Below are 26,701 nucleotides of genomic sequence, written 5' to 3' on the forward strand. Positions count from 1 at the left end.
CTGTGGAAGGGAAGGAAATTTGTCAGTCTGGTTACTAGTGGCTGTGGTTTTCATTTAAAGTAGTTGGCCACAACTTAAGCAGTTTTGCAAAAATAGAAAAGTCTTTATCATTGCTTGGATTTGAATGTAGAAGCTTCACTTTTTCCCAGTGTCTTCCTTGTTCCTCTGAGCTGTGTCTGGTTAGTGCTTTTGAAAAGGATATTGACAATAGCATAAGGTTGGAATGGTCTTCCTTCTGCATTTGCTCATCAAATTACAAATGTGCCCCAAAGCCTTCAGTGCTTTAGTTGTATCTCACTGCAGATAGGTTAAAAAAATAAAGTGGCCCTTCTGAAAAACAGTTTATGATGTAATTTTTCAAAGGCACAAAAAATAATACTAAGAAACAAGAAAAAGTAAAATTTCATGGAGAAATAATGAAAAAAGGGAATCACATGCCTATATTGCTTGAAGTTGGGTATCACAATATGGCCCTCACAGCTGACTCTGGCTGGAGCGTTGGGTTGGATTAGAAGCTTCCTCATGTCCCTCCCAACCTAGATTACTCTATGAATCCATGGATTGCACTTTCATTTGTTTTATTGTATAATCATTTCAAATCACTGAAGCGCTAAAAAGGGAAAATGAGAATAACTGTCTTTGAGTCCTCATTACCCAAATGAGCTACACAAAATACTACACCATTGCTTAGCTGTTTTAAGTAGGAATTTCTTGTTTCCATAGTTTAGGAATCGAGTGGATGACTGAGTATCTACTCCTTATACTTTTAAAATTCCTCGTTTCCTCTAATTTGCTCACATTCAAATCAACAGACATTTTTCCTTGAAGAGTGAAGATACTTGATTGCCTCACAGAGCACCATACTCATATATGCTGGTCTCTTTGCTGAGGGGTACCTGTGCATCTAAAAGTGTTTGTGTGTTTGTTCATCTAAGAAGGTTTGTTGGTGTGTTTGTTTTCAGTTCGAATAAGGAGAAAATCGAGACGGCGCTCCCAGTGGGGCAAAGGCATTATTAAGAAGAGGAAAGTCAATAATTTAAAGAAAGATGAAGATGATGCAAAGTTTGCTGATGATGAAAATCATGGTGAGGACAATAAATTACTGGAAAATGGAGAGCTGGAGATCAGTACTGACTGCATTGAGGAGAATGGAGAGGAAACAGGAGACCTCTCCATGACAAATGATGAATCCTCTTGTGATATTATGGATACAGATGCAGAGCAGAGGCTTAACAATGGGACATCAGGAAAGGAAAACAATTTTGCATCCACAGAAGAGGAGAGCTCAAATGAATCCCTGTTAATAACTGACAGTATTACCCTGGGTGCTGAAAAGGAGCTAAAGAAGGACTCTACGTTGAAAGGGGACTGTGTGAATGGAGAGACATCTGTACACGGCTCCGAAGGTGTTCCTGTTCCAGCCTGTCATAATGGTAAAGTAGAATCACTTGATGCTCTTTCACCCTGTGACAACAGTGATTGGTCTAGTAACAAGCAAAAATCTTTATCTGAAGATCAGCCAAAGGAGAAAATGGAAGCTTCCAGTGAAAATCAAGGAACTGATCTGGTGAAAGCCGAATTACCACATTGCAGCAATAATGAGAAAACACTACAGAGCACAGACATTGAAACTAAAGATGCTGAAGCAGATAAAGAAGGTATAGCTTGTTTTCCATGTTTCCATCTTTATCTCAGTGTCCAAGTTAATGTGTGTATTTTTCACTGTAATATCTTATGTTACAATTATTACATAATAATATTTTATTAATTGCTGACAATTTATTTGAAACTCTTGGTATGCTTACAGCATTTAATTTCATATAGAAAAATTAGAAGTGTATTCTTGACTTGCTATATTTTTATCCTAGGCAAGAAAGTGTATCTCCACACTAACACTACTCTGTTCATATTTGTCAGCTTTGTGGGAAATACTGAGATAACATTAAAACAATATTTAAATATTTTAAAATATTATAAATATAATACATATTTTGGTCTGTATAGTCTGTAGATTTCTATTTTGATCTACATGATAGATATTGACTTGTTTTGTTAGAGAATATGATAATAGTATCATTGACACTGGATAAAAAAGCATAGAAATAAAGAATGCATTCCTTTAAAAATTGCGTGTAGCAGAAGTTGAAGCAGTTTAACTCATCACAAAAGCCAGATTGTTGTTCTATCTTTTGGAGAAGGTATCTGGCTTTGGAGTCAGAGTGAACACAATAACAGTGCAGGAAAAAGATAAGAGAAGGAGAAGTAAAATCCTGGTGGTTTATAAAAGAAGGGGCCATGTCCTTTGAACACAAGAGAGGGAGTTTCCTCAGGGAGCAGAAATGGAAGCCTTATGCATGATTGCCTTTTTAATGAGCTTTCAGAATTATCTAAAAGAATGGAATCTTTACTTCAAAAGTTAGTGCTGAGATTTACAAAGTAAATGAGCTTTAATGAGAGATCTGAATTATGAGAAGATTACTGTGTACATGTTGGCTGTGTTTGTACATCCATATTTTCTCTAAGGTTAAGGAGAATAATACAAGAAAGGTCCTAGGAATATCACAAGAAGAGCATGATGTGTTAAGAGCCTTTACATTTCTGAATTTGGAGGGTGAATTTTGTATGCTTTAGGATGGTTATGATAGCAGGAGTCCTCAGAAGAAAAGGTGTTTTAAATAGTTGAGGAGAAAAATAGTGAATGAATGTAGGGAGAATATAAGGAGATAAGAAAATATTTTGGTCAATAGATTGAATTCAGAGGTGGAAGAAAACAGAAATGTGTAACAAATGCATGAGGTTTGGAGTAGAGCAGATGTTGGAATACTGTGGTGATGAAGACATGGGATGCTTTAGAGAGAAGAATGAAGATTTGTTTCACTTGTGCAGAAAGAATTTCAGCATTTGCTTAGTGTGTGAACGTACCTTTGAAGCTGTTTAATTTGTTATTGTTGAATAGAAAGATACAATGAGAAAACTCGTAGTGGGATTCAGTTTTCATTCAAAGTTGGCACTGTGGAGTTGGGTTTTAAGGATTGCCATTTTGTGTGTGTCTTCTGAACTGTGGGTTTGTGCACCTCTAAGCATTAGAATTGGCAAAGCTGATGAATAATGTGCACTGCTACAATCTTTCTTGATTCCAGATAACCCAACAAACTAAACAAGCAAAATCAAACAGAATTGAAGAAATAGGCTGCATTTTGTGGGACTGACAGTGCTGATAATTGTTTTTCAAATTACAGGTTTGTTCAAAAGCAAGAAAACACGAAAAGTCGCTGTGGATCAGTCAAAGCCCACAAGTTTGGAGCAGGTTCCAGAGGAACTTTCAGATCCCTTACCCTCTGTGGTTGTTGACCATGACAGACTAAAGGTAACAGAATTGAAAAAATAAATTGAACTTTTAACAGACTCAATTAAAAAAAGCTTCCTTTCTGTGTTCTGAAGCAACATTTCCTTTAGTTTTGACTGCAAGCAAGTATTGTGATCATAGTGACTTCTGGAAATGATTTGTTGATCAGTGTTTTTTGGATGAAAGGTTAATAAAACTACTGAGTCCTTACTGTCCCATCATTACTACCCTTATAATCCAGTAATGACAGTGGATTCCTAGCAGTCCACTCTTTTAATTGCCCATTTTTGCAGGTGCTCACATGTGTTAATTGGCTGTGCAAGGTACCAAGAAACTGCTGGATGCCTGGTAATTGGGAGTTAATATCATCTTTTCCTGTGTAGGCATACTTGGTGGAGAAAATTTAGTGGATTGGAAAGCAAATGGGAATTTGTGTTGATGTTTTGGCATTATAAACTGCTTGTTAATTTTCTTCCTAATTAAGTAGCTTCAGGCTTTTTTCAGTTAAAGTTACAACAAAATTTGCTGTCTTCTGTTGTAAAAAGTAGGTTGACCTACTGTGACCTTTGAAATTTGGATCCCATTTTCTGTGGAGTACAGATGATGATCTCTTCATAAACCATAGAATTGTTATGACAGGAGAAAAAAAGTCTTAAATGTCACTCTTTGCTACTATGTAAAATACTTTCACCTTTGTTATGTGAAATTTTGCATATGTTGTGTCCTCCTTCTACCTCCTTCTCTTTTTTTGTTCCATTTAACAACATTTGTGGAAGACCAAATGTTTTCCTTTGGTGGTACATTTTTTCCCTGCCAGTGTAAGTGCTTAAAAATGTCTACTTTGGCCATCAAAGCAGTTTTTAGGGTTTGCTTTGTTACAATGACTGACCAAGATGAAATAGGATGTAATAGCATCCCAAAAGACCAAACATTGCCCCAGCTATACTGAGTAAAAGAATCTTAAGAAGAAAGGTGTGGGTATAAGCAGAGAAGTGAAGGGAGACATCAAGTCCTTTTTGTGTGAACATTGAAGCAGTGGCCTTGCTGATACCCAGGTGTGGTTCATTTCATTTGTATGTATCCCTTCGAAGGAGGGCTCCAGAAACACATTGCATTTCTGATTTGTCCTTAAAAAAAATTAAAAAGTTATTCTAGAAACCCTCTTAACTTCACCTTTTGTTGTTCCAACAGAAACTGCTTGATTTGGTGGTTAAGAAAAGTGACAACCTGACTGTTGACCAACTTGAGAGATTGTATTCACTCCTCAGTCAATGCATCTACAGACATCGTAGAGACTATGACAAATCACAACTTACAGAGGTGATGTTGTACAGGTTCTTTTATTCTTTATCTGAATATTGTGAGATAGGCTTTTCAGAAACTGTTAATCTGTCAATTTATTGTTCTGTTAGCAGGCAAAAGCCTTTAAATAGACTTTGAAGAAGGTATCTATAAAAAGAAAAAAGCTTAGTGTGGTAACTTAGAAACTGGTGGTTGTTTCTAAGAACACTTTCTGCAGAAGAGGATTAAGAATTTAACCTAGAAGAAGGGAGGAAAAAGAGGACAGAATACAGCAGCGTGAAAAGCACATGCTAGCAGAGTAAAATGGAGTAGAAGCAGTTTTCATGTTTGTGGCATGACTAGCAATGGATGTAAAGTGGTGATTTCATAGGCACCCTGACCTGATGTTGCTGCTGTTGCCCTTAATCGTGTTGGTGTAACTAGGCCAAAACCAATTACCCCCCTGTGCTCCATGCAGTTTGCATATTCTGACTTTCATACAGGACCTTAGAAGAGTGAACACTCTCTCTTGATCAGTAAGTGCAGCCTTGGGGAGGGCAGTGCAGCATTATGGAAGCCAGGTGTCTGCCTTGCCATCACTGAAGTGTTTGTCCTCCATGGCCTTCAGTACATCTCCAGCAAATTGGTCATTTCACCATTGGCACAGGCTGATGCCTCCTCTAGGTGTGCATTCCCTCCATCAGCACTGTTCTAACTGCAGAGGGGTTTGGGTCAGCATGCCGATTCAGCTGATAATCAGCCCTGCTGAGAAAAGGATGACAATTGCTACTTTCCAGTTGAATCACTGAGCACTAAATATTTTTCTCCATGAATAATTTACAACAAAATCTGGAAAAGCCATAGTGGGGGGTTTTGTTGAGTTCCTGCAGAATACTTTTCAAACTGTTTTCATCCTATTCCCTGCCATCTTCACCTAAAAATGTGTTCAAAGTCTTAGCAAGATGTTAGGTAGATTAAAAAGGCATTTGTCCGGCAGGAGTGTGTAGAGACCAATCTTTACTTTGCTTATCCAAACTGTGCAGACCTGTGATTACAGCTGGGTCACCAACTGCAGAAGTGTGCAGTCAGACTTGAAGTCATGCAGTGTGCCACTGCAATGCTTTCCTAATATATATTGAGCACATTAATTATATCAGTGACCCTAATAAGTCTTGATTTTTCTCATGGACTGTCATAGTAGAGGGCTTTTCTGCATTAATGCTTCTTTAATGAGTTCCCTCTTTTATTGTATTTTGCTAGCAGATAGCAGTTAATAAACAGAAACGTCTGTTTTCATATATTTATTTGTTCAGATTAAAGTATCACAGTACGCACTACTACATAAAGTAACTCTATTTCTGTCTCTCTATATTTATGAATAGTTAATGGTCTGTGTCTCTTGCAGGAGATGGAAAGAACAGTTCATGTGTTTGAAACATTCCTGTGAACTCGTCAAGATGGGTGGGTTTATCCTCTCAAACTGCTCATGGGAGAGCAGTCCTCTGAGCCATTCAGTTTCCATTTGCACCAAGTATGTGCAGAGCCTTGGTCTTAAGTGCTCTCTCTTTTTGTTTCTGTTGAATTTGGTGCTATTGTCTCAGGTACCTGAAACCAACCAGCCTACAAGAACCAAACGGAACTTCATATAGTTGTATCTGATATAAATAAAGAATACAATGCCACAGCTTGGAGATTTTTGGTGCTACAGAAACTGTTCTCATTCCTGCTCTTGTTCACTCTACATGCATTATCTTTGGGGAAACTTCAGGCAAAGTGAAGACCAACACATACAAGAGGACTGGAAAGAGCAGATCTAAGTTGAATATTTTTAAACAGGCAACCTTTTTTTATTTTTTTTTCCAATTTTTCTCTTCTCTGGGGTTATGGACAAAAAAAATCTGTCCTAAAGAAGGCAGTGATGCATTGTGGTAGGAATCTTGAGTAACTGGATGTACAGTAATTTGAAGATGAGGCTCTCTAGAACTGCCTTTAATGTGCCTTTTAGTCAATTGAGAAAGATAAGGCTAAGCAATTTGTTTGGATTATAGCAAATGGCAATGTTAGAAAGCTGTCTGCAGAATGAAGATCTCCAAAAGGATGAATTGTATTCTCTTCATTGGATGGCAGCCAGTATTATGGTTCTATAATGCCTGTCTTACTCTACAGAACTAAACTAAGACACACTGAAAAAGCCACATACTTTACCAAAATGGTGAAATTCCTTTTTCATTGGTATATATTTTGTTTTAGAAACAAGTTACACAGTGAAACTCTTCTGTGTTGCTAAAAGGAAGCATTTTCCCACCGTGTCCTTGTTTTCCAGTGCGAGTTCTCTAAGGAAAGCGAGGTTAATACTGGCAGGTTTCGTTGGGAAGGTCTGTGTTTGTAATGTAGCTTGGACTGTGCAGTGCAGGCAAGAAGACACTATAGTTGGTCAAAGTCCTGGAGCCCAACCTCAGCTGAAAATAAAACTTCTCTTAGGTTTCACAAGTCGTTCCGTGCAAAGCATTGTTACTGTGGGGAGGATTGGAAGAGAGCCTTTTGAATCCATCTTTTTCTAAGAGTTCTCTGGGTCTGAATTGTGTGGTTCAACACCTTTCCTTTCTGGCAGCTGGAGAGAACAGTCTAGGCAGTTTTTATGTTTTATCACGAGCTCGGTATTAGAGCATTACCTGGGCTGGTTTATTTCACACCCATGTGGAAAGTGTTCTAGAGCAGTTGGCTGGTGCTCCCGTCGTGAACCGTTCATTGTGACTGTCCCTACGTAGCTGCAGAAGTGTCTGTCCAGAAATATGCAACGCAGTGTGATTGGTTTTTAATAGACAAAACAGACTACTGCAGAGATCCTGAGCTACCTCAGCTTTTTGTATTTTAGTTACCAACAGTGTTTGTGGAGGACTGTAATCACGCTGCTCCCCTGTACAAACCCGGGCTTAGGGACTTGTCTCCACCTCTCCGGCTCATCCCAGAGTAGTGCTGCAGAGAGAGAAAACAGGGGCCTTGGGCTACTGCAGTAATCCAAAGTGCTTTGTCCATTATGGTTAAACATCAGCCTATCTCAGATCTTTTTCACCCCTGAATGCCACTGTTTTTCTTCATAGGTAATAGTGGAAAAAGGTTTTAAGCATTCATGTACATCTAGTTACACCGAAATGCAACCCATGCAGAAACACTGTATTTTTTAGGTGGGAAAGTGCGATTAAAAACAACAAAAACAAGCAGAAAACACATTTTAAATGAGATTCTTTGATCTCAGATTTGATTATGGGATTTTTTTCCATGTTTCATTTAGTATTTATTAGCATCATACCTGTTTGAGATATTTATGTGTCTGGTACATTAACAGCATTTTGTATTTTGATGGAAATTGTTACAAACTTTAAGATTTGATTAAATGAAATGTAGCAGATTTTTTGTAGCAAGTTTCTGATAAAAGGGTTTTTTGCAAGTCTCAGGTTCTTGCTGCAGAATTTTTTAAAAATATTTATTCCAGTTTCACTTACTCAAAGAAGTTTTTGTTCAAGTAACAGCAGCACTTGTGGAAGATAAAACTGCATTCATTTTTAAGAAGATAATAAATTTATATAAACTAAAACAGTTGAGAATTTTAGTCACCAGTGAGTGTAAAAAGCAAGTTTAAGCTAAGGCCTAGCATTAAAAAAGGTTCTAAAAGGTCAGGTTTTAAAGGAAAATTTTTACTGTCAGTTGTTGATTGGGAAAAATCATTAAGAGGCAACTTTACTAATTGAGGAGCTGCCATGTTTTTTAGAGAAACGTAGCTAATATCAGATGTTCTAGTGGACAGCTTACCTAAAATGATATACTCGCCTTCTTAGCCCAAATAACCACACTTCAGTTTTTGTTTTCCTTTACAGATGTCTGGTGGTTATAGAGTTAAAACAGCTGTTAATCTATCCATGTGGTCTAAACTTGTTTACTCTTTGTATGTTTTTAATTTTTTTGCCACATAGCACTGGCAAGAGTTTGTACAAATTGACCTCTCTTCCTTGTTTCTTCTTGTGAAAATTGCAAATAAACTCCTGTGTGAGTCCTTGTCCTGGACTCTATGGAATGTGGCCAGCCAGGAGGAGGAGGAGGTTTCCCTGGGGGCTGGGGGGGCTGTTCTGGAGTGATAGAGTTGCTCTTGGGTGGTGGCTCTGGAGTTAATTGTATTTGCAAGCTTGAATCTCACCTGTGATTATTTTGTTTTGTTTTGTTTTGTGTCCTCTGTATTGTTACTTGATTTCCTCATATGCCAATGTATTTATAGGATTACTGGGTTTTGTAATATCTTGTCTTCCTTTTTTTTTTTTTTTTTAATTAAGTTGGTGAGTCAGCGCTGGTTTTACCTTCAGTCTCGTGAATGGCAGGTCCTGCAGCTGATAGTCTTTTATTTTGTTTTTGTTTTATTTTGTAATCACAACATAAGCTTGAATTTGGGCTTGTACTTGCATCTTCTGTATCTTGTACATTGGGTTATTTAGACATTGGGACGTCCTGTTTGGTTTCATTAATGTGTGTCTACTTTGTGGATTAAGTAGACTTCCTTCATCAGCTATGGTATATTTTGGATTCTATAGTTTTATTCAGAATTGTGTTTAAATTGATGTTTTGCATTTTGACTTCATTTTACGTTAGTTTGAAGTAAGTTATTTAATTTTTTGAACTTCTGGAAATTTTGAACATTTTACTGTAATTTGTAATATAACTGCTGTGAAATACTTGAATAAAGATGACAAGAAAACACAGCTTTAGCTCCTTTAAAAATGTATTTAAAAGAGATGGCTGAAAACAGTCTTTTCCTTACTAGACCTCCTTGGTTTTGCAGTTTAGATGTGAGACTTTGGGATCTTGCTGTTTAATTATTTTGAGCAGTTTGGTCCAACTTCTGCTTTCACTGTTTGTCCATTAGAGAAATGCCTTCTAATTAGAGTGTTTTTTTAAAGGAAAGACTCTTTCCTTTTTATTTATTATATTTAGCAAAGTTGTTCTTACAACTTTGGCTTGTTTGGTTTTTGGTTTTTTATAGATGAACTCTTGAGGTGTAGGATATGGAACACCCCTGGACATTTCCTTCTTTTCCTTTCTGTGTACCTTAAACTGTAGGGCTCCTGGGTAAAAGAGTAGTTTAGGAAGTGGGTAGTAGTGACTTCATTTCTGACTCCAATTCCACTGTTATATGCAGCTTTGAAAGCACAAGTAGATTTGAAATTTAATACCTGTTGTATAATAATGAAGTTGACTGGTGAGAGCCTGGTGTGTTGTGACCTGGATGGCCTTGCAGGTACCAGCACCAGCTTGGGTTTGCAGTCTGAATAAAGGAAGTGGAGTGTGAGGTCTTGTGTCTCCCTTTGTCTTTCAGGGGTGGGAATGGCCATGTTAACAGAGAATAGATTCAGGTCTGATTTCTGACAGTGCCTGTGAAAATAACCAGTCAGAAGAGACAAAATATTTGGCACTACAAAAGGATTCTTGTAAAGGTACTTAGTGAATTTGGAGTGGTACTTCAAAAGCATGATTTAGTAAGAAATAGTTAGGGTGGGTGTTCCTAAAGCCTTAGTGGATGCTTGTGCAACACTCATATTTGTCAAGTGTTCACTGCTTAATGATGCTTCCTTCTGCTGTTGGTTTCTGCCTTGAATGTAGTTTTGAAATCTAATTTCCCATATTTCCTTAAATTTGCAGTGCTGCACATTCTCTGTTTCCTCCTTAAGCTCTTCAGGTAATTTATTTAAATAAATTAAAAATGAGATCCTTTTCTTCTGTATCTTGGGTAGGATTTGGACTTGTAATATATGGGGTTTTAAGCCAACACTGCATGTGAATAAATTCTGCAAGCTAAATCAGTAAACTTACAAACTGATTAATGAAGCCAAACACTTCATTTTTTATTCCCTCCTCCTTTTATGCTTCACTTGTGGTCATGTAACTATTATGTAAAAATGAGGGATTATAAACTTTAACACTAATTAATTCAGCCTCATTCCATTTCTAGGTGAGTCATTTTTTTCCAGTGTGATCATTTGCATAGGAAGTATATTTCAGTTGAACCCACTGCCAGTAGATGGTTGTGACTACAGTGAAATTCCATTTATTTCAGAATTGCATTTGAGTTACGCTATACTAAGCCTTACTTTTATATCAGGAAAAATCCTTTCCCTTTAAAAGTATGATAAGCAGCTAAGATTTGAAACTGATTCGTCACTTCTGGTGGAATGTTAGTGTGAGCCTGGCCATTTGCATTGTGGTTGGCTGGTCTGGAATGCTGATGGGGAGCAAGCTGCTTTCAAAAGGAGATGGGAAGTGGTTCAAAGGCTCCTCACATCCAGTTACAGGGTGGGGCAGGCTGGGAGCAGAGCTGTTCAAGCTCCACCTTTGGGCTGTCAGTGATGCAGCCCCCAGGATGTGTTGGCCAACAGGTGAAGTGGATTGGTTCTGCTGTGCTGGACTCTGGTTTGCTGGGTTTGCTTCTGTCCTCCAACAGTCTGGATTTTGGCAGAGTATGTGTCAGAAATGTGCAGGTCCCTCGGACTGAATGGCTCTGGGAGTGCTCACACCATTTTGTCACCCTGGTTTTGTTGTGGACATGCACCCATGGTTTTGCATCAGTGTTAAATCTGATTTGTGCCATAATCCAGAGATGCTTGACTGTGTCTATGTGAAAGTAGGAGTTTGTGGGAGATGACCTGTCCACTTGGGGACTCTGCACTTGGAGCAAGGAAGGACATAAGGTCAAGTTTCAAAAGGACTCTCTTTGAAGTGTTTATTCATCAAAGGGAGTGAAACAGAACATAGAGGATTAATTCATCCTAGAAAATACATTAAATTTGAACTCTGTTAGTTTTCTGAGAAGGAATCTTTCTGCTGTAGAAGGAAAAGAAAATGATGTTTTAGCTAAGAACCTCTTTGTGAAAGCCCCAGCTACAGTTTTGTTGTAAAGTTCTGGCATTCTCCTGCTGACTTTGTTACACCTCGTAGAATCCCTTCTGTGTGGAGGCTGCCTGGAAGAACAGTGATACCTGATTTTGGTGATAGGAAAGGACAAATTGCTAATACGTTTTAGGTTTCTAATGAACATAATTCTGACATAGATCTTGAAGTGATGCCCACTGTATTCTCTGTGACATTACAAAAGGTTAGTGTGGTAAAGGAAATGTAACATGGATAGTCGCATGTTGGATGTGGCTAACATCAGTTTAGTAATAAATTACTGTTTTCTGCAGACATTTGAAGTATCTTAAATAAAAGCATGTAAGACTAGATTTTCATGAGGCATTGGAGATTTAACTGGTATAAAATTCATGTCCCACCTTTATACTGGGGCTAGGCTGCTCCAGAGTCTTGCTCTAAAATCTAAAGCTTGTCCAGCAGGAAAAAAGCTTTTTTTAAAAAAGCTTCCTTTTCACAAGATTCTGAGGACAGCCATAGAAGCACAAGCTGAGCATAAATTTTACACTGTTAATCTTGTCAATGCATGAGAATAAATTGTGGAAATGGAAATGAGCTGACATCTAATGATGATTTTAAATGTTCAGCAATTTGTTAACAGAAATTTGGGTTTATTAACAGGGAATAATGCCAGCAGAAAACAATGGTTTGTTGAATCGGATGCTGTGGCACGTATGATTTAATCTCCTGCATGCCCAGGGCCTACTGACATCTGAATGGCTTAACAGTGTTTTTGGGGAAGGCATTTAATCTGCAGAGTACATCTGCCCTGCTCTCTGAACTTTTCATGGAGTAGTTAAAACTTGTGGGTAGAAACACGTGCCTCACTCCTCCTTTGTTTTAGCCCAGCTTCACCTTCCTGTCTCTGCTTCTTGTCATCTCTTGGTGTTTTAGACTATTCATACCTGTTTCTCCTCCCCATGAAGGCACTAATGCACTGTGATTAAGTAGCCTCTCCATCTTGTTTTTGCTGAAGAACAAGGTTTTTATGGCTCTCACTGCATTTTCTCCAGCCTTTAAGTCAATTTTGTGGCTTTATTCTGCAGTAGGTCAATTTTTCAACATCTTCTAAAACATTTGTTCACAGAGGAAATTGATGTGATATTCCAGCATAGGTCCCACCAGTGCCATTTATAGAGGGGAAAATCACTGATTCCTATTCCCTGTCCCCCTTTTTGCACATCTAAAGATCAATTTAGGCCTTTTATACCATTAAATTGGGCTGGGTACACTTGTTGTTTGACTCAGACTTGCAGCTTTTCATGATGCAGTTCTCCATCCTGAATGTCAGTGTTCCCCATTCCCACTTCTTAGTCCTGCTTAGCTTTATGAAAAGAAGTTTTATGGGTCCCAGGCAGCCAGAGGAGCCAGCACCATATGTATGACTTCTTCAGGCCTCATTATCTTCCCCTTGGCTCATCTCCTTTTCCACAGGTCTGTGACTTGTGATTTATGTCAACATTTTCCTTCAAGAACTTCGGGAGAAGAGGATTCCCCCATTAGAAACACTCTGATAGTACCAAATTGAGAATTACCTGAGCAGATTGGATATTCCTCAATTAATCTGCCTTTTCTTAGCCCATTTAATATTTGCTGTCTGAATACTGTACCATGAGGAAGTTGAAGTGTTTTGTCACATGCTGTTGAAAATCTATTACCTTATCAATCAAATGTGTAATCCTGTCAGAGAATGAGATCGGCTTTGTGTGATACAGCCAATTTTCTAGAAAATCATTGTATTTCTTCTTATCCATTTGATTCATGATCACTTTAGTTAGATATCATCTTTCCATTTTTACTTGAGCTTGATGTCAGGTGAATGCCCTGTAATTACCCAGTCATTTCACTTGCCCTTTGATAACTGTCACATTATTGGCACTCTGAAATACCCCCATGTTATTAAAAATGAATGTCAGCAGGGCAGAGACTTCTGGGCTTTCTGGAGATGGTTATGTTAGGTTACTTCTGGAAATAAAAACCCCTTATCCAGTTGGGAAAGTCTCATATTCTCTCCAGGTAGTAAGCAGCCTGGACGTATTGATCTCCATAGGGGATACCTCTTGTCAAGCAGTAAACAGAAATATGAACCATTCCCAAGCTTACATTCCCAAGCTGCCACATTTCCACTCTTTAGTTTTCCCCAGAAAGGCTATGCGTGGCTTTTTTGTGATAGAATCAGAGAATGTTTGGGATTGAAAGGGACCTTAAAGATCATCTAGTCCCAGTCCCCTGCCACGGGCAGGGACACCTCCCACTGGACCAGGTTGCTCAAGGCCTTTCAAAGCTGCCTTTGAACACTGCCAGAACTGGGGCATCCACAACATCCCATGGCATCCTGTGCCAGTGTCTCACCACCCTCACAGGAAAGAATTCCTTCCCAATATCTAATCTAAATCTCCCTTCTTTCAACAGTTTTTGTCAAAGAGTGCCTGTCTGGATTCCCCCTTCAGTTACTGGAATGCTGCTATGAGGTGTCCTTGTAACCTCCTCCAGGCTCAACAGCCTCAGCTTTCTCAGCCTGAAATGTTCCAATGCATAAACAGGGAACTTGCAGAAAAGCTGGGCCTAAATTGAAATAGGTAAAATTGAAATTGATGTAACAAGTAATGGAGCACTGCATTCACTGGACACGAAAATATATAACTTAATAAAAGATGATCTCTTTTAATGGAAACAGCCACCAAAATTCCAGTGGGTTTGGCAGTTTAGGCTTGCTTTGTGAGAGCTGATTACTGTTTTTGTGGTAGAAGGACAGTGATTCTGGTGGAGCATCAGGCTTAGGATACTCTTAGAGTATTTGGTGTGTCCCCTTCCCTGTTCAATTCCCTGATCCTTATTTGGATGCTGTCCACCAGCACAGGGACATTGCATTAGAAATTAGGGATTGCTGAAGTTCCCAAGATGTGGAGAGGGATTGGCTCGTTTTTATCTGTAAGACCTATCTTTTATTAACATGTATTGTTTTTAATGAGGTGAGAAGCTGATGCTTCTGTAGGGATGTCACAGGTGACCTTATGTAGGGTGTCTGCTCTTTAGCCACAAAAATGTAGGAAAACATCACTGATGCTGGACAACACCAAAGGTTTGGTATTGCATTTTGCCAGTTTGAATCTTGCTGTGTAAGATCTGGGGTATGTATGAACTCCAAAGGATAAAGAACACTGCTGAAAACCAGCAGATGATGAAATTAAAAGCAGGAATACTTTCAAATCTTCATTGTACAGCCCACCACTAATGAAAAATGCAGAGGCAGATATGGCTTGATGGCACCACTGGAGCTTCCTTCTCCCAGGTAGTAACTGAGCCAAAACACTTAATTCTGTGTGTAAAGCTGCTGCCGACTGAAGTAGAATTTGTTTAGATAAAGGAAATTGGAATTTATTACTCTGTAAGAAATCTGCTAGCTAAACAGGACTTCCTGAAAGTAGTGTGTATTATCAAAAGAAAAAACACTGGTGACCAGCAAAGGGAGAGCTGTTTTTCATGGTAGTTTGCCACTCTGGTTTTTGTTTCCACGCTTCCAGAGCTCGGCTGAGGAGCCCACAATGTCAGCTCTTGCTCTCATGAATTCTAACCTCAGCGAGTGTTTAATCATGCCTCAAACAGCTTGGCTTTTTGGAGGAAAAATGGTGGTTTTGTTCTGGTATTGCTGTCCAGCTCAGTGTAATGAGTGATGGGAACACCGTGCCTGGGATGCATCCATCTGCTTCCCTCCAGACCATTTTCTTTCTGGCCTTTTCTGCAGTCTAAAGTTATCAACCCAGAACACTCGCTGATGATGGGAACTTAGTGCTGCCTTCCTGTACGTGCAGGCATCTCTGCCTCAGCTGAACGCAAGCTTCTGTTTTTGAGCTGACTTAAAATGGGAAAAAAGACATTAAGGGGTGAGCTTAAGGGTCTCATCCAATTTAAAAGGCTTGTATTAGCATGACAAGTTAAAAACATCCAAGTAGATACAGAGTCAGTGTCTTCTTACAGACCTGGCCCAGGCTGCAGCCTGCCAAGTCCTGACTGCATATGCTGTGTGCAGTTTCATTTGATATATTACACCATGTCACCTTTTTTCAGTGGGGACAGAGCAGCAGTGTGGTTCTGAGACCATGGCCTTGCATTGGAAACAGCAGAGAAAAGCTTTGGGATCTGTTCCCTTTTTCCCAGACAAATTCTTCACGAGAAGCCAGGAGGGTGGTCGAGTACCTGAAGCCACTTGTGCCTGTTCCATCTCTGCTGGTTGAACAGAGTTGTGCTGGTGGAGCCGGGCGGGAGCAGCTGCTCTCCTGGCTGATCCCTGCAGCTGCAGAACGCGGCTTTTTCTGGGTGTTGGTTTGTCTGGACCCCTCCAAGGGCAAGCTGGAGTGTACCCAGCGCTCTTAATTAGCTGCTGCAGTTACACTGTGCTAAGCTCAGCCTCAACACCTACCTGCAGTTAATTAGAAGATGGGGTTGCTGAGGTTTTATTAGTACAGTGTGTTTGCTGCTAGATGAAACAACGGGAGAAAGGGGGATGACTTGTGTAAATTGTCAGGGGTGGGTGATTACCTGAATGCAGTGAGCAGCCCCGCTTGGAGATCGCTCTCCTTCCCCCCTGAATTTCTTAAAGCTTTTAAGAAGAAAAATCTCTGAGCAGATATGTGCATATGATTCATTTGGCATAAGCACTCAGCCAACTTCCAAGAAGGGTACTAAAATAATTTCCACATACAAGTAAAGTAAATAGTCTGTGTCTTGTTCATCCTACCAAGTATTATTGACTAGTGCTGAGTAAGAGATCCGTGCAGAGCCTTGATGAAAGGTTGGCAACTCACCCCACTTGGTCTGGATTATTGCAGCATGGTTTTGTAATATTGAATTGCAAGGCTTTTAGTAATCTTCATAGGCTGTTCAACCTCAGCCACTAAGCCTAAACTAAAATGTTTAAAAACTGCAGTTCACGCTCTTAAATACTCTGTAAGAACTGGAGACAATTTCAATAAATGTTAGGCTCTTTCTGTTAATGTGCAGAACAGAAATTACCTCCTCAGATCCGGCTGAAATGTTCCACTGTGGTGGTATTTGAGACTAGTTATATTTGGCTCATCTTTGTTCCATATCCAGTTTTACAACTACCAGATGACACCCTAATGAAACATCAAAGAAGCCATGAACGGTTGCATGGAATTGCTCTCTGAACGATGTATCCAGTGAGGTACACAGCTCCCACACTGGATACGAAGGAATTTTGACCTTAGGGCAAATGTAGCTTTCATCTTTTAGACATTGCAGCAGCAGTGCAGCACAAATTTTTGCTTTCATTAAAAAAAATAAAATGCTGTTTATCAGGGTATTTTTAAAGATCGTTTCCTATACTATCTTGAGCCCTTCTGTTCTTTACTTAATAGTACAATTGGGAAAATAGATGAACAAAAGACAGTGCTTCTGCATAAAATCTAAAATTACTTCTAAGAGATTTTTTCTGAAATGAGAATGAAAACACTTTGGAAGCTTCTGAGTGTTTAAGTATTAGCAATAAATTTTTGGATTTGCAAGAGAAACTAGATGGAATGAATTTTCATTCCTGGCTGGGTTGAAACATGAAGTCCCCATTTGTGCAGTGTTTTTCCTCGATCAATCATGACAAAATTAATCCAATCTGGATGCTGAATCTAGATCTATAAATATATTTATTATAATATAACAAGAACTTAACAGTAAACATAAACTATATACAATACCATTACAGATAACCCTGTTTTTAATATTATTCACAGAAATAGCCAGTTTTGTTCCAGTGTGAGAAATGAAGAAATAAGCTAAATTGAAAATGTCGAATGTGTTTCAGTCTTGTTGACAGGTAGCACCTCCTTTGGAGGTAGACACACACCAACACTAAAATTAGTCCTGCCCCAGGCAGTTAGAAACTTGTGCTCCAATCTTTAGGTTCACACTTGCACCCTGTTTGACATAAATACTTTAAATGGCATACTAGTATATAATTTTGTTGTGCTTATTATTTTTCTTTAAAGAATAAATAAAACAACTGCATAACAAAGGCTGGAACCTCACTGTCAAAATGAGAGGCTTGAGTCACCCTATAGCTTGACTCAGCTGACTCGAGCACAATTTCTTTAAATACTGCAAGATACAAATGTCTTTGTTTTTTTTTTAATTTTATTTTATAAATGGTTATTAATAAAATAAGATGATTAGCTAAACATCTGCATTGATTTCCCCAAAGCTGTAGGCAGACCTCCCTTCATATAAAAAGGCTACTGTATTTGGTATGAAATTCAACTAGATATTGAATGCAAGATCTCACCCACACCCTGTACAGGACTCTCCTTCTTGAATTACTGGTATGGCATTTGGGATTTGAGTCTGCAAAGGCAAGTATGGCAACTTTTTTCCCCCTACTTGGAAGGAAACCAGACAATCCTTAGCTTGGGGTTACTTTCTACTGCTGAATTTTAAGATTCTTTTCCCTGCCCCCTCTATGTTACCCAGTCCATCTCCCATTTGTTCCTTTTATGTATAAATTTATAAAGAATTTCCACATCACAATGCTCTCTGGATAGACAATATTTTAATATATATAAAAATATAACCCCTGTGCTGTGCATATACGTACAACTCTACATAGTAATAATTTGAAGTCTCTTACACTGGGCTTAAGTCTATGCATTTTTCTACCATGGGCTTTAAACTCATGTGTTTAGAATCTGTAAATAAGAAGTATAAGGCTTCCACACCTAGGGAAGGAATTTGAAAATAAAGTAAAATAAAAAACTTCTCAGCCTTTACATAAAAGATAGTGGCGTGTATCCCGACGTAAGGAATTTTGGTTGAGAGCCAAAACCAAGTGTGTAGCCACAGGAGGCATCTTCTGTGTTTGATGAAGACGTGGCAAACCCACCCTATGCTGTGCATTTTACTGTGATTCCAGCCAGAAGTGAAGAGTGGGTTTATCAGGAGAATGCCTCTGGAATCCACACAGTTTCCATTTTGCACTGAGGGAATTCAGCACTGCCAAGTGCATCAGCAGAAACCCAGAGGAAAAGGTTTAGAATCCCCCCCACCCCCACATGAGAATCACCAGGAGCAGAAACTCATCCAGCCCAACAGACCTTTTGTTTTCATCATTTTACATGGAATTTATTACCAATGGCTATTCTTCTTCTCCCTAGTCCCCACCTCACCCTGCTTTTGGGCTCTTCTCTAGAGAACTGAAATATTTGTTTGATCTGATGGAAGACTGACATCAACATAAGCCATCTGTCACACAAAATTTCTCTCAGTCATTGGTATTGAAAAGCATGTATTAGAACCAAATGTAGGAATCAAAGTGGTAAGGACACTTTGACCTTTCAAATAGACTGATGCCTAAAGTGTAATAGTAAAACTAATCTGCATGGTTATTTCAAGAATCAAGCTTGAGCTCTAAAGTAAAATGCAGATTATTTTTTTCCTCTCTTCCCCAGCTTAAAAAATATGAGAAATTCTATTGCACCTGGGTTGACCAAAAGCCGATGTCCAGAACAAGTGCCACTATAACATCTAGTGACACCCTTGCATTATTAAGTTACAATATCTTACATAGCACGGAGCTCTCTGCTCCTTGTTCACCAAAAGGTGAGGATGATTTTTCTACATTCAATGTAGACACTATTCAAGACCTTAGAGCAATATGTTCACTGGCTGGCTTTGCTGCTTTTGTTCCTTAAGTAACTATTCTTCTTGCCTGCTTTCAGCAGGTACAAACAGTTCTCCATCCGACTCCTGGGGAACATCAGCCGCTCTGAATGTACTTCTTGATTGCTACGCAGCCGTGTCGGAAAACGGGGCAGGGCATATTTGGTAGAAGTGTCCACGTGTTTGTTTTAGGGTCGTAGGCTTCCATGTTTCCCAGGGCAGGTCCTTCGCTGCTGACAATCCCACCAGTAGCATAGATTTTTCCATCCAGAACCACAGCACTGTGTTTTTCAAACAAAGAAAAAGTTAAGAGTTAGTTGTCTTACTGAGTAATTTTCTTTTTAGCTTAAAACAAACCCAGTCTTTTATAACAATGGACAAACAATGAATACACCTTTTGTTCTTATCTGTATAAAGCTGTGTGGGCATTTCTCTTCTCTCTCCCCTTCTCTCTCCCCAAAATTAATCCTTTTTGTGTTCCTGCCAGGTAGGTAACTGTTGTCTCTAATGTAAACAACAGATAAAAGTCCAAGTAAGATCCTTCTCCAGCCCACACATGGGATCTGCAGCAAAAGCAGCAGGGTGCTGTGTCCCTGTAATACTGTGCATATGCAAAACCAATCCAAACAATTTGGGGTTCCCGCCACTTCAGCTGGAATAAGCTCTTGCTTCAAGTTACTTCTTTAATTGTTAATGAATTAAAAATGGGGGTACAAAATGGGGGGTAAAAATCTTCAAGGAGGTTCTGTTGCTTCAGCCCCTTCCATGGTTGTGTCCTGGCATGGGGTCCTGGAGATCCTGCTGACTTTGTCCTTGTACACCCCAGAGCTGTCCATGGGAAAGTGGATCTGGGGCACAGAGATCTGGGGCTGTGCGGCTGAGGGAATGCCAGGGCAGCTCTTTGTTGGCATCTAAAGAAGACAAAAGACCTTACTGCTTTCCTAAAGTGAAAGTGTTGGCCTTCAGATACCTTGAAGAATAATGGGGCTGGGCTAATCCCATGGTCCACAGGCTCCTGGTAAGAGGGAAGGTGCACAGGTGTGGAAGGTATTTGAAAGAAAAATTGTCCCTTGCTCTCATGTCTTCCTTCTGCTTTATGCCTTGGCCTCTTGAGCAGTGGTGCACACAGCAGGACACTGCTTTGGGTTGATGAAGATGGGGCTGAGCTCCCATGTGTGCATTTGGGAATGGCAGAGGCATGGGTGGGAAAAGCCAATGCAGGGCCTGCCGTGTGCTCCGTGCCGCCTTCGCACTGCGTGGGGGGAACCCAAAATTGGGGCCATCTGCTTTTCATCTGCCAGGAAGCCCAATTTTGCCTTCCAAGTTGATTTAAAGATGTTGTTATCCTGGATGGGATTGGCAGTGGCTTTTCTGGCAGCTGGGTCCATTTGGAGAGCAGCTGATGAATGATTGCATTGGGAAGGAAAAGGGAGACTCAGAGAGTATGTACCTGGCAAAGGATAGCAGGGAGAACAAGAGGGAAGATAAGAAACTAATTGCAACCAAGAAGGCAGCCTAGATCTAATAAGGTGGAAAAGTTTAGTGGTCTTCTAGGCTTGGTAAAAGCAAAGTAATTTTGTCTGGCTAATTTTGAAGTACTGGGAAGAGGAAAGATAAAAAGTGATAAAGGCAAAAGCCAGAGTGCTGGAAGACACAGGATGAACTGAGACTAAAATGGCACCGACAATGCCACGTGCTTCTGAAGAACACAAGACTCTGATGTCCTTGTGGAGAAGCTGAGCCTGAGGTTAAAAATAAACTCACAATGACAACAGTGAGGACTCAAATAAGCCTAGTCCCTGGGTACCGCCAGGAAATAGAAAATAATGAGAATCTTGTCAAAATAACTGTTAATCTGAAAGGAGGAGGAAGGAGAGGGAGACTTGAAACATTTGATTAGAGCCTATCCACAAATCAGCAGGGCTGGATGATGCATAGCCCAGGCTCCTGAGGGAATTTGCTAATGAACTTACTGAACCACGGGTAATTATTTTTCAAACGTCAGGGAGAAATGGGGAAGAATACGGACTTGAGTAAAGCATGTGACATCCTGAAAGATGGCTTTGAAAGAGAAGGAGCTCACCTCCAAAGGAGCCAGAGCTGGTGGCAGAGAGGCACTGCTGGCAGGAACTCCTGCCATGGCTCAGTCCCTATGCCCAGGAGGAGGCAGAGGTGGCAGGACCAGCTGACCCAGTAAATCAGAGAAATGTGCTAATTAAACAACAGTTTTGGACTTAGGATATTTGCTGAGGGGTGGAAAGCCCATCTCTGGATAGGAACAAGTTACTTTTTACGCAGGCTGGGAATTTCAGCTTGCAAAATCTGGCCTGAGGAGGGGGAAGGATTGCCCCACCCCAGGCTCCTGAGGAGGTGGAGGGGCTATTGAAACGAGCAGAATGAGAGTGGAGAGATGAGGCTCTCAGGTAGTGGTTGCTGGTTTTGTTTAACTGTTTTATTTTTTTTTTTTTTTTCTGGATTGTGAAGTTGAAGAAGATGGAAACTTATTTGTTTGGGATATGCTTTGGGATGTGGAAGAAGGTTTAATGTCAGAGATGGACTGAGGTACAAAGCAACTCTGCTGCCTTGATTCTCTAATGAAATGCTGATTACTGATTAAAACAGTACTCCTACACAATACTTGATGCAAAAAAGGAAATAAAAATTAAATGGGTTATCAGTTTTGTTGGGTTAAGTGGGAAAATGAAACAAACTCCAAAAGATCCCCAAAAAAAGATCTGTCTGAAGAACTATCAATAATGGGCAACTGAAACACGTATTAGTGTGGAGCATGGACAGGGGCTGGTTCCATCAGTGCTGATGATCAAGGTCTGCTGTCCATGAATGGCTTAGTTTTAATTTACTGGTGTGAACACGCTGGTGTAGATGGCAGCACCTCACACCAACACAGAAAGGATCTCAGCCCTCAGTCGCCACTGATGTACAAGGCTGGTCTCACTGCTCATTAACTGATGAAATTCCTCTGCATGAAGCTTTTGATCTGGATGGGAAGAATGGAATGACCAGAGGGAAGACTCTACAGGTGACCACAGGAACAGGAGCCAAGCAGCCACCAGCCCTTCCTTGCTGGCTCTGTGCTGCACAGCTGAAATCTGGCCTCAGGTGCTGGTGTTCCCTCAGGCATCTCATGTCAGGTCTCTAAACAGGGACCTGGGTGCTTTACAAATCTTGTGTCGCATCTTAGCCACCCACATTCCTTCTAGTGAGATCTTCCCTGTGGCATGTTTAGTAGGAGCTACTCTGAGCCAGAGCTGCTGGCACTGCAGAGCAGCTGAGCAGCCAAGGAAACTTCCTCAAAATGATCTGGGTCTGGGCTCCTCCCCAGCCCATGCTCTGGATTTGGGGTTACAGCGAGTGGGCAAGTGCTGCCCTTGTTCTCTGGAACCTGGGCTACAGCCCTGGAAAGAATTCCTGCCCAGAGCCTGGGACAAGCAGCTCAATCCTGTACCTTCCATCATGGTGCTAATATAGTGGGGAAGAAATGGATGCTGAATTCCACCCTCTGGAAGACTGTGTGAATTTTAAATGGTGATTAGAGCAACTTCTGCTCCCTCCCTATGCAATTACCATAGATAAGACTGGCATAATGCTTGTGAGTCATGCCTGAGGTTAAGCAAAGCAGCGAGCTGCCCCTGCCATGAAGAAATAGTGCTGAGCACACAGTGGGTCCTCATGAACAGGAACTTTGGAGATATTCACTCCTCTCTGGGGCTAAAGTGGTAGGTAGGTGCTTAAGATAATTAGGAATTTTATCCTAAATTGCTGCTACTTTGTAGTATTAGGAAAATCACTGCTAATTTCTGGGACCTGAGAGAACAGAAAACTCAAGTAGGTTCTAAAACCTTAAGAAAAGTGAGTGGAAAGGAGTATGCTCATTGCTCTTTCTTCTTTACTGTGACAATATTTCGTTTCTCCCCTCCCTTCCATCCCATCAGCTGTAAAAACATCGTTACCAAGGCTGACATACAAAGAAAGAAATAATTACAATAATTAGGATGCGAGTTTATTGCTTGGTGCCATTAATCCAGAGAGATAAAATGATTACAGGCTGTCAGAGCCTGGGAAGGCAGGAAGGAAGCTCTGTGCCAGAGAGCCTTGCTGCAGGGACACAAACCCTGATGACTTTGGGGCAGTGACTTCCCTGGCTGTGGAGCAGCCAGACCTCCACCTCTCCAGCAGAATGCCTGGGGAGAAGGTAATGGGCATCCAAATCCAGATCACTTCAGCCACTCCTTCAAAAAAAAAATTATTCAGCAAATTATTACTGTGCAGACTAATGAATGACCCAGCTTTCTACTCTGCAGGTAATTACTGCTGTTCACTAGAGAGGCTTCTCCTGCCCTGTGGCTGATTCTCCTGAGGTGCCTGGGCATCCTTCATTTCCCAAGCAATGCTCAGTGTCAGAGGATCATGCTGTGACTGTCCCCTGACACTGCCATGGGTCGACTGATCCATCTGCTGACCTCCATGAAGCTCTGGATCACACTCCCAGGAAAATCCCAATGAGGCTGAGGTGTGCCAAGGGCTGATGGGGACCTGACTGGTGTGCTTGTGTAATGTTAACACCCTTTACCTTTCTTCCCTGCCTATCCACCTTTCAGTCCTTGCCCAGGCTGATCAAATGGCAGAGAAGGTCCCTCTCTGACAGCTGCCTGTTAAAGGACTTGATGGACAAACTGAATCACTGAACCAAAAAAATCCAAGAACAGCCCAGGCAGGAAAGGACCTTGAAAGATCATCTGCTCCAACCTTTGTGGGAAAGGGGCACCAGATGAGATTATCTTGCATGCTGTCCAATCACATCCTGAAAACCTTTGCTGATGGGGACTCCACCACATCCCAGGGTTGGTGGGTGCCAGTGAATGACTGATCTCACTATAAGAAATTCTTGCATCACAATTATTGCATCATCTCTTTGTGCTGCTTTTACCTCTTGCCCCATTGTCTTCTCCCCATGGTTCCCTGTCAATAGAGAGCTTCCATCCTCCTTGTGGCTGCTCTTTTAGTGCTTGAATACTCTGTGAGGGTCCCCTGAGCCCTCTCTTTCCAGGAAGAAAATACTTTCAGTCTTCCCTCATCAGGCAGGCTCTCTAGCCCTTTGAACATCTTCACAACCCTCCTCTGGACCCTCTCCACTCTGTTTGTTTGTTGTTTTTTTTTTAACTGTGGGAACCAAAAGTGCTGCTGGACAAGACTTGAGTAGAGCAAGAAGACAAAAGTCTCCTGATGGGCAGTAAGATTTGGAAGTGGAGGATGCCACTGTCTTTTTTCCTGTATGTTTGAGAGGTGAATGCCTGGGTGCTCTTGCTTCAGCACTTTTCTCTCCCAATGATATGTTGGACATATCATCAAGCAGTGGGACTTCAAGAAATGTTAATTTTATTACTGCTTTAAAATTTCCTGCTCAGTCCTAAATATGACATCAGCCTCATCAGGAAATGTTAACACATAATTGTTAAAAATTCTGTCTTTGAACTCTCAGGGTTGCAAAAGATTTGAAATGGCTGAATTAGTGTATTGTTTTGACTGCCTGAAGCTTAGTATCTACTGATGCCTCAAACAACGTTCTTCTCCCTCCCCATTTCTGGCTATGCATGCAGAAGCACTCATTTATTTAAAGCAGTTCCACAAACATTATTGAGTATTAGCAGTTAGGTCGACAAGGATCTGCTTAATAGAACGAAAAAAAAAAAAAAAAAGATCCCTGCCTTTATTAGTGGATGAATTTCCTTCCTGACCTAAGATTTCAGCAGGGCTTTACTGGAGGTGGAACTGAATGATGCTGATGGGATTTTTGGGGCTGTCCTGTGCAGGGACAGGAGCTTGACTTGATGATCCTTGTGCATCCCTTCCAACTGAGGATATTCTGTAATTCCCGGATGCTCATCAATTGGATGGAGCTGGGGTCAGGACCAGGGAAGCCTCCAGGGTACCAGCCCCTGTGTGGTGTGGGTCTGGGCAGTGCCAGGCAGAGCTGAAAGTGCCCCTTAATCTTTCTGTTAAACCTGGGACCTTTCTGGAACACCTGCACAGTGGTGTGCCAGCGCTGGAGCAAAAGGCATTGCTGGCCCTGTGACTGTGGGCAGTGGCAGTCAGGGAGCCAAGGCACTGTCCCCTGCTCGGTGGCAGCGCTGACAGCCCCCGGCGCTGGCAGCCAGGTTGTTGTGCTGCAGGAGGCTCGAGCTCGGGTGGCCGTGTCATGCTGCCAGAAGTGTCATCTTTACAATGAGATGGATAAATGAGGGTCCAGATTAGTCATGGTCAATTAGCAGGATATCATACCCCTTCCTGGAGCAGGATTATTAGTGTGGGTGTTCTGGCCAAGCTCCAGTTACATTCTCCCCTGCTCCACGAGCACTTTCCCTTGCTAATGATCCAAAACCATCACGTGGCACTGCTACTTGTTGCTGAAAACCAGCAGTGTTTTACTCCACAGTCCACAGCACATCAGTAATGGCCTGAGTGCTCTGTCTATATCAGTTATGCTTTAATGCCCACCACAATCCTTCATGTCATCAGCTCCTACAGAAATTACTGCTGGTAAGTTAGTCTGGTGCAGCAGCTCTCACTGGTCTCTGTGGAGCAGAGCCCCACACCTACATCTCCTTCCAGACAGGCTGGAAGGTTTTGGTTTCCCCTTCTGGATTACAAACACCTCTAGCTGCAAACACTGCTGGCTGAACACACCAGCCTTCCTGCCTGTAGGTTTGGGAAGCCCATGGCCATTGAGGAAACCTGTTCCATAATAGTTGCATCCATCCAAACAAGCTGTGCTCCAATCCCTTTCAGTGCCTGAAGTCACCATGAGCTTTGCAAGGCAGAAAGGAGCCAGCCTGGGGAGGCTGTAGCTGGTGCTGTAGAGGTCAGCAGTGCCTGGCAGGTCATTACAGGAGGCACCATGCTTTGCTGTTCAAAAACAAGGCCTTACTTGAAAAGAAGAGGTGGGGGTTGGGGGTGTGTGTATGTGTAAAATAATCCCCATACTGACCCTGGTTTTGCGCTGTTCAGCCTGAGTCAAAGTTTTATTAAAGATTTCCATTCAGCAGAACCATCTAATAAATCTTACTGGTTAGCAGTCAGAGGAGGAGGAAGAAAATGCTGTTCTGGTGTCTGTTGGGAATTGCTGGTACTAAATTAGCTTCTCTGGAATTATTGCTGGCACCACCATGCTGCTGCTGTTGCCCCGTGGAGGCTCTCTGTAGCACAAGCCTGTTTGCACGCTGCCTGCATTCTAAGCAAGCAGAATATGGAATTTTTAATCATGCACAGGAATGCATTTGGTATTCTTTTCACTTGTGGAAAAATAAACCCTTGAAGGGCACTGCAGGAAGGAAGAACTCCCACCTGCAAAGGGAAGCCTTGCCATGCTGAAGGGGAGGGATATCTGCAAGTCTTTTTGGAAGGAGGTGTCTGGCAGAGCAAGGTGTCATCATCTCATCCTGG

General features: G+C 41.1%; 2 protein-coding genes across 5 annotated transcripts in view; one reads left to right on the plus strand and one right to left on the minus strand.

Moving 5' to 3' along the window:
* Window positions 1-6,318, plus strand: part of ATAD2B (ATPase family AAA domain containing 2B) — a 71,312-nt gene extending 64,994 nt beyond the window's left edge. For 2 of the 3 annotated variants that reach the window (XM_041421660.1, XM_041421652.1), the window contains exons 25-28: window positions 963-1,658; window positions 3,240-3,367; window positions 4,538-4,666; window positions 6,033-6,318. In XM_041421660.1, the coding sequence (XP_041277594.1) occupies window positions 963-1,658; window positions 3,240-3,367; window positions 4,538-4,666; window positions 6,033-6,074 (995 nt within the window). In that variant the 3' untranslated portion in view covers window positions 6,075-6,318. The remainder of the gene's footprint in view (window positions 1-962; window positions 1,659-3,239; window positions 3,368-4,537; window positions 4,667-6,032) is intronic. The other variant, XM_041421667.1, reaches the window with a different exon arrangement.
* Window positions 6,319-17,216: 10,898 nt separating this feature from the next.
* The window catches only part of KLHL29 (kelch like family member 29), a 388,668-nt gene continuing 379,183 nt past the window's right edge, over window positions 17,217-26,701 (minus strand). For both annotated transcript variants that reach the window (XM_041421738.1, XM_041421728.1), the window contains one exon: window positions 17,217-19,521. In XM_041421738.1, coding sequence (XP_041277672.1) covers window positions 19,367-19,521 — 155 coding nt within the window. In that variant the 3' untranslated portion in view covers window positions 17,217-19,366. The remainder of the gene's footprint in view (window positions 19,522-26,701) is intronic.

This window comes from Onychostruthus taczanowskii, unplaced genomic scaffold, assembly GCF_017590055.1.
Source record: "Onychostruthus taczanowskii isolate IOZ18803 unplaced genomic scaffold, ASM1759005v1 scaffold11, whole genome shotgun sequence".
NCBI lineage: Eukaryota > Metazoa > Chordata > Aves > Passeriformes > Passeridae > Onychostruthus > Onychostruthus taczanowskii.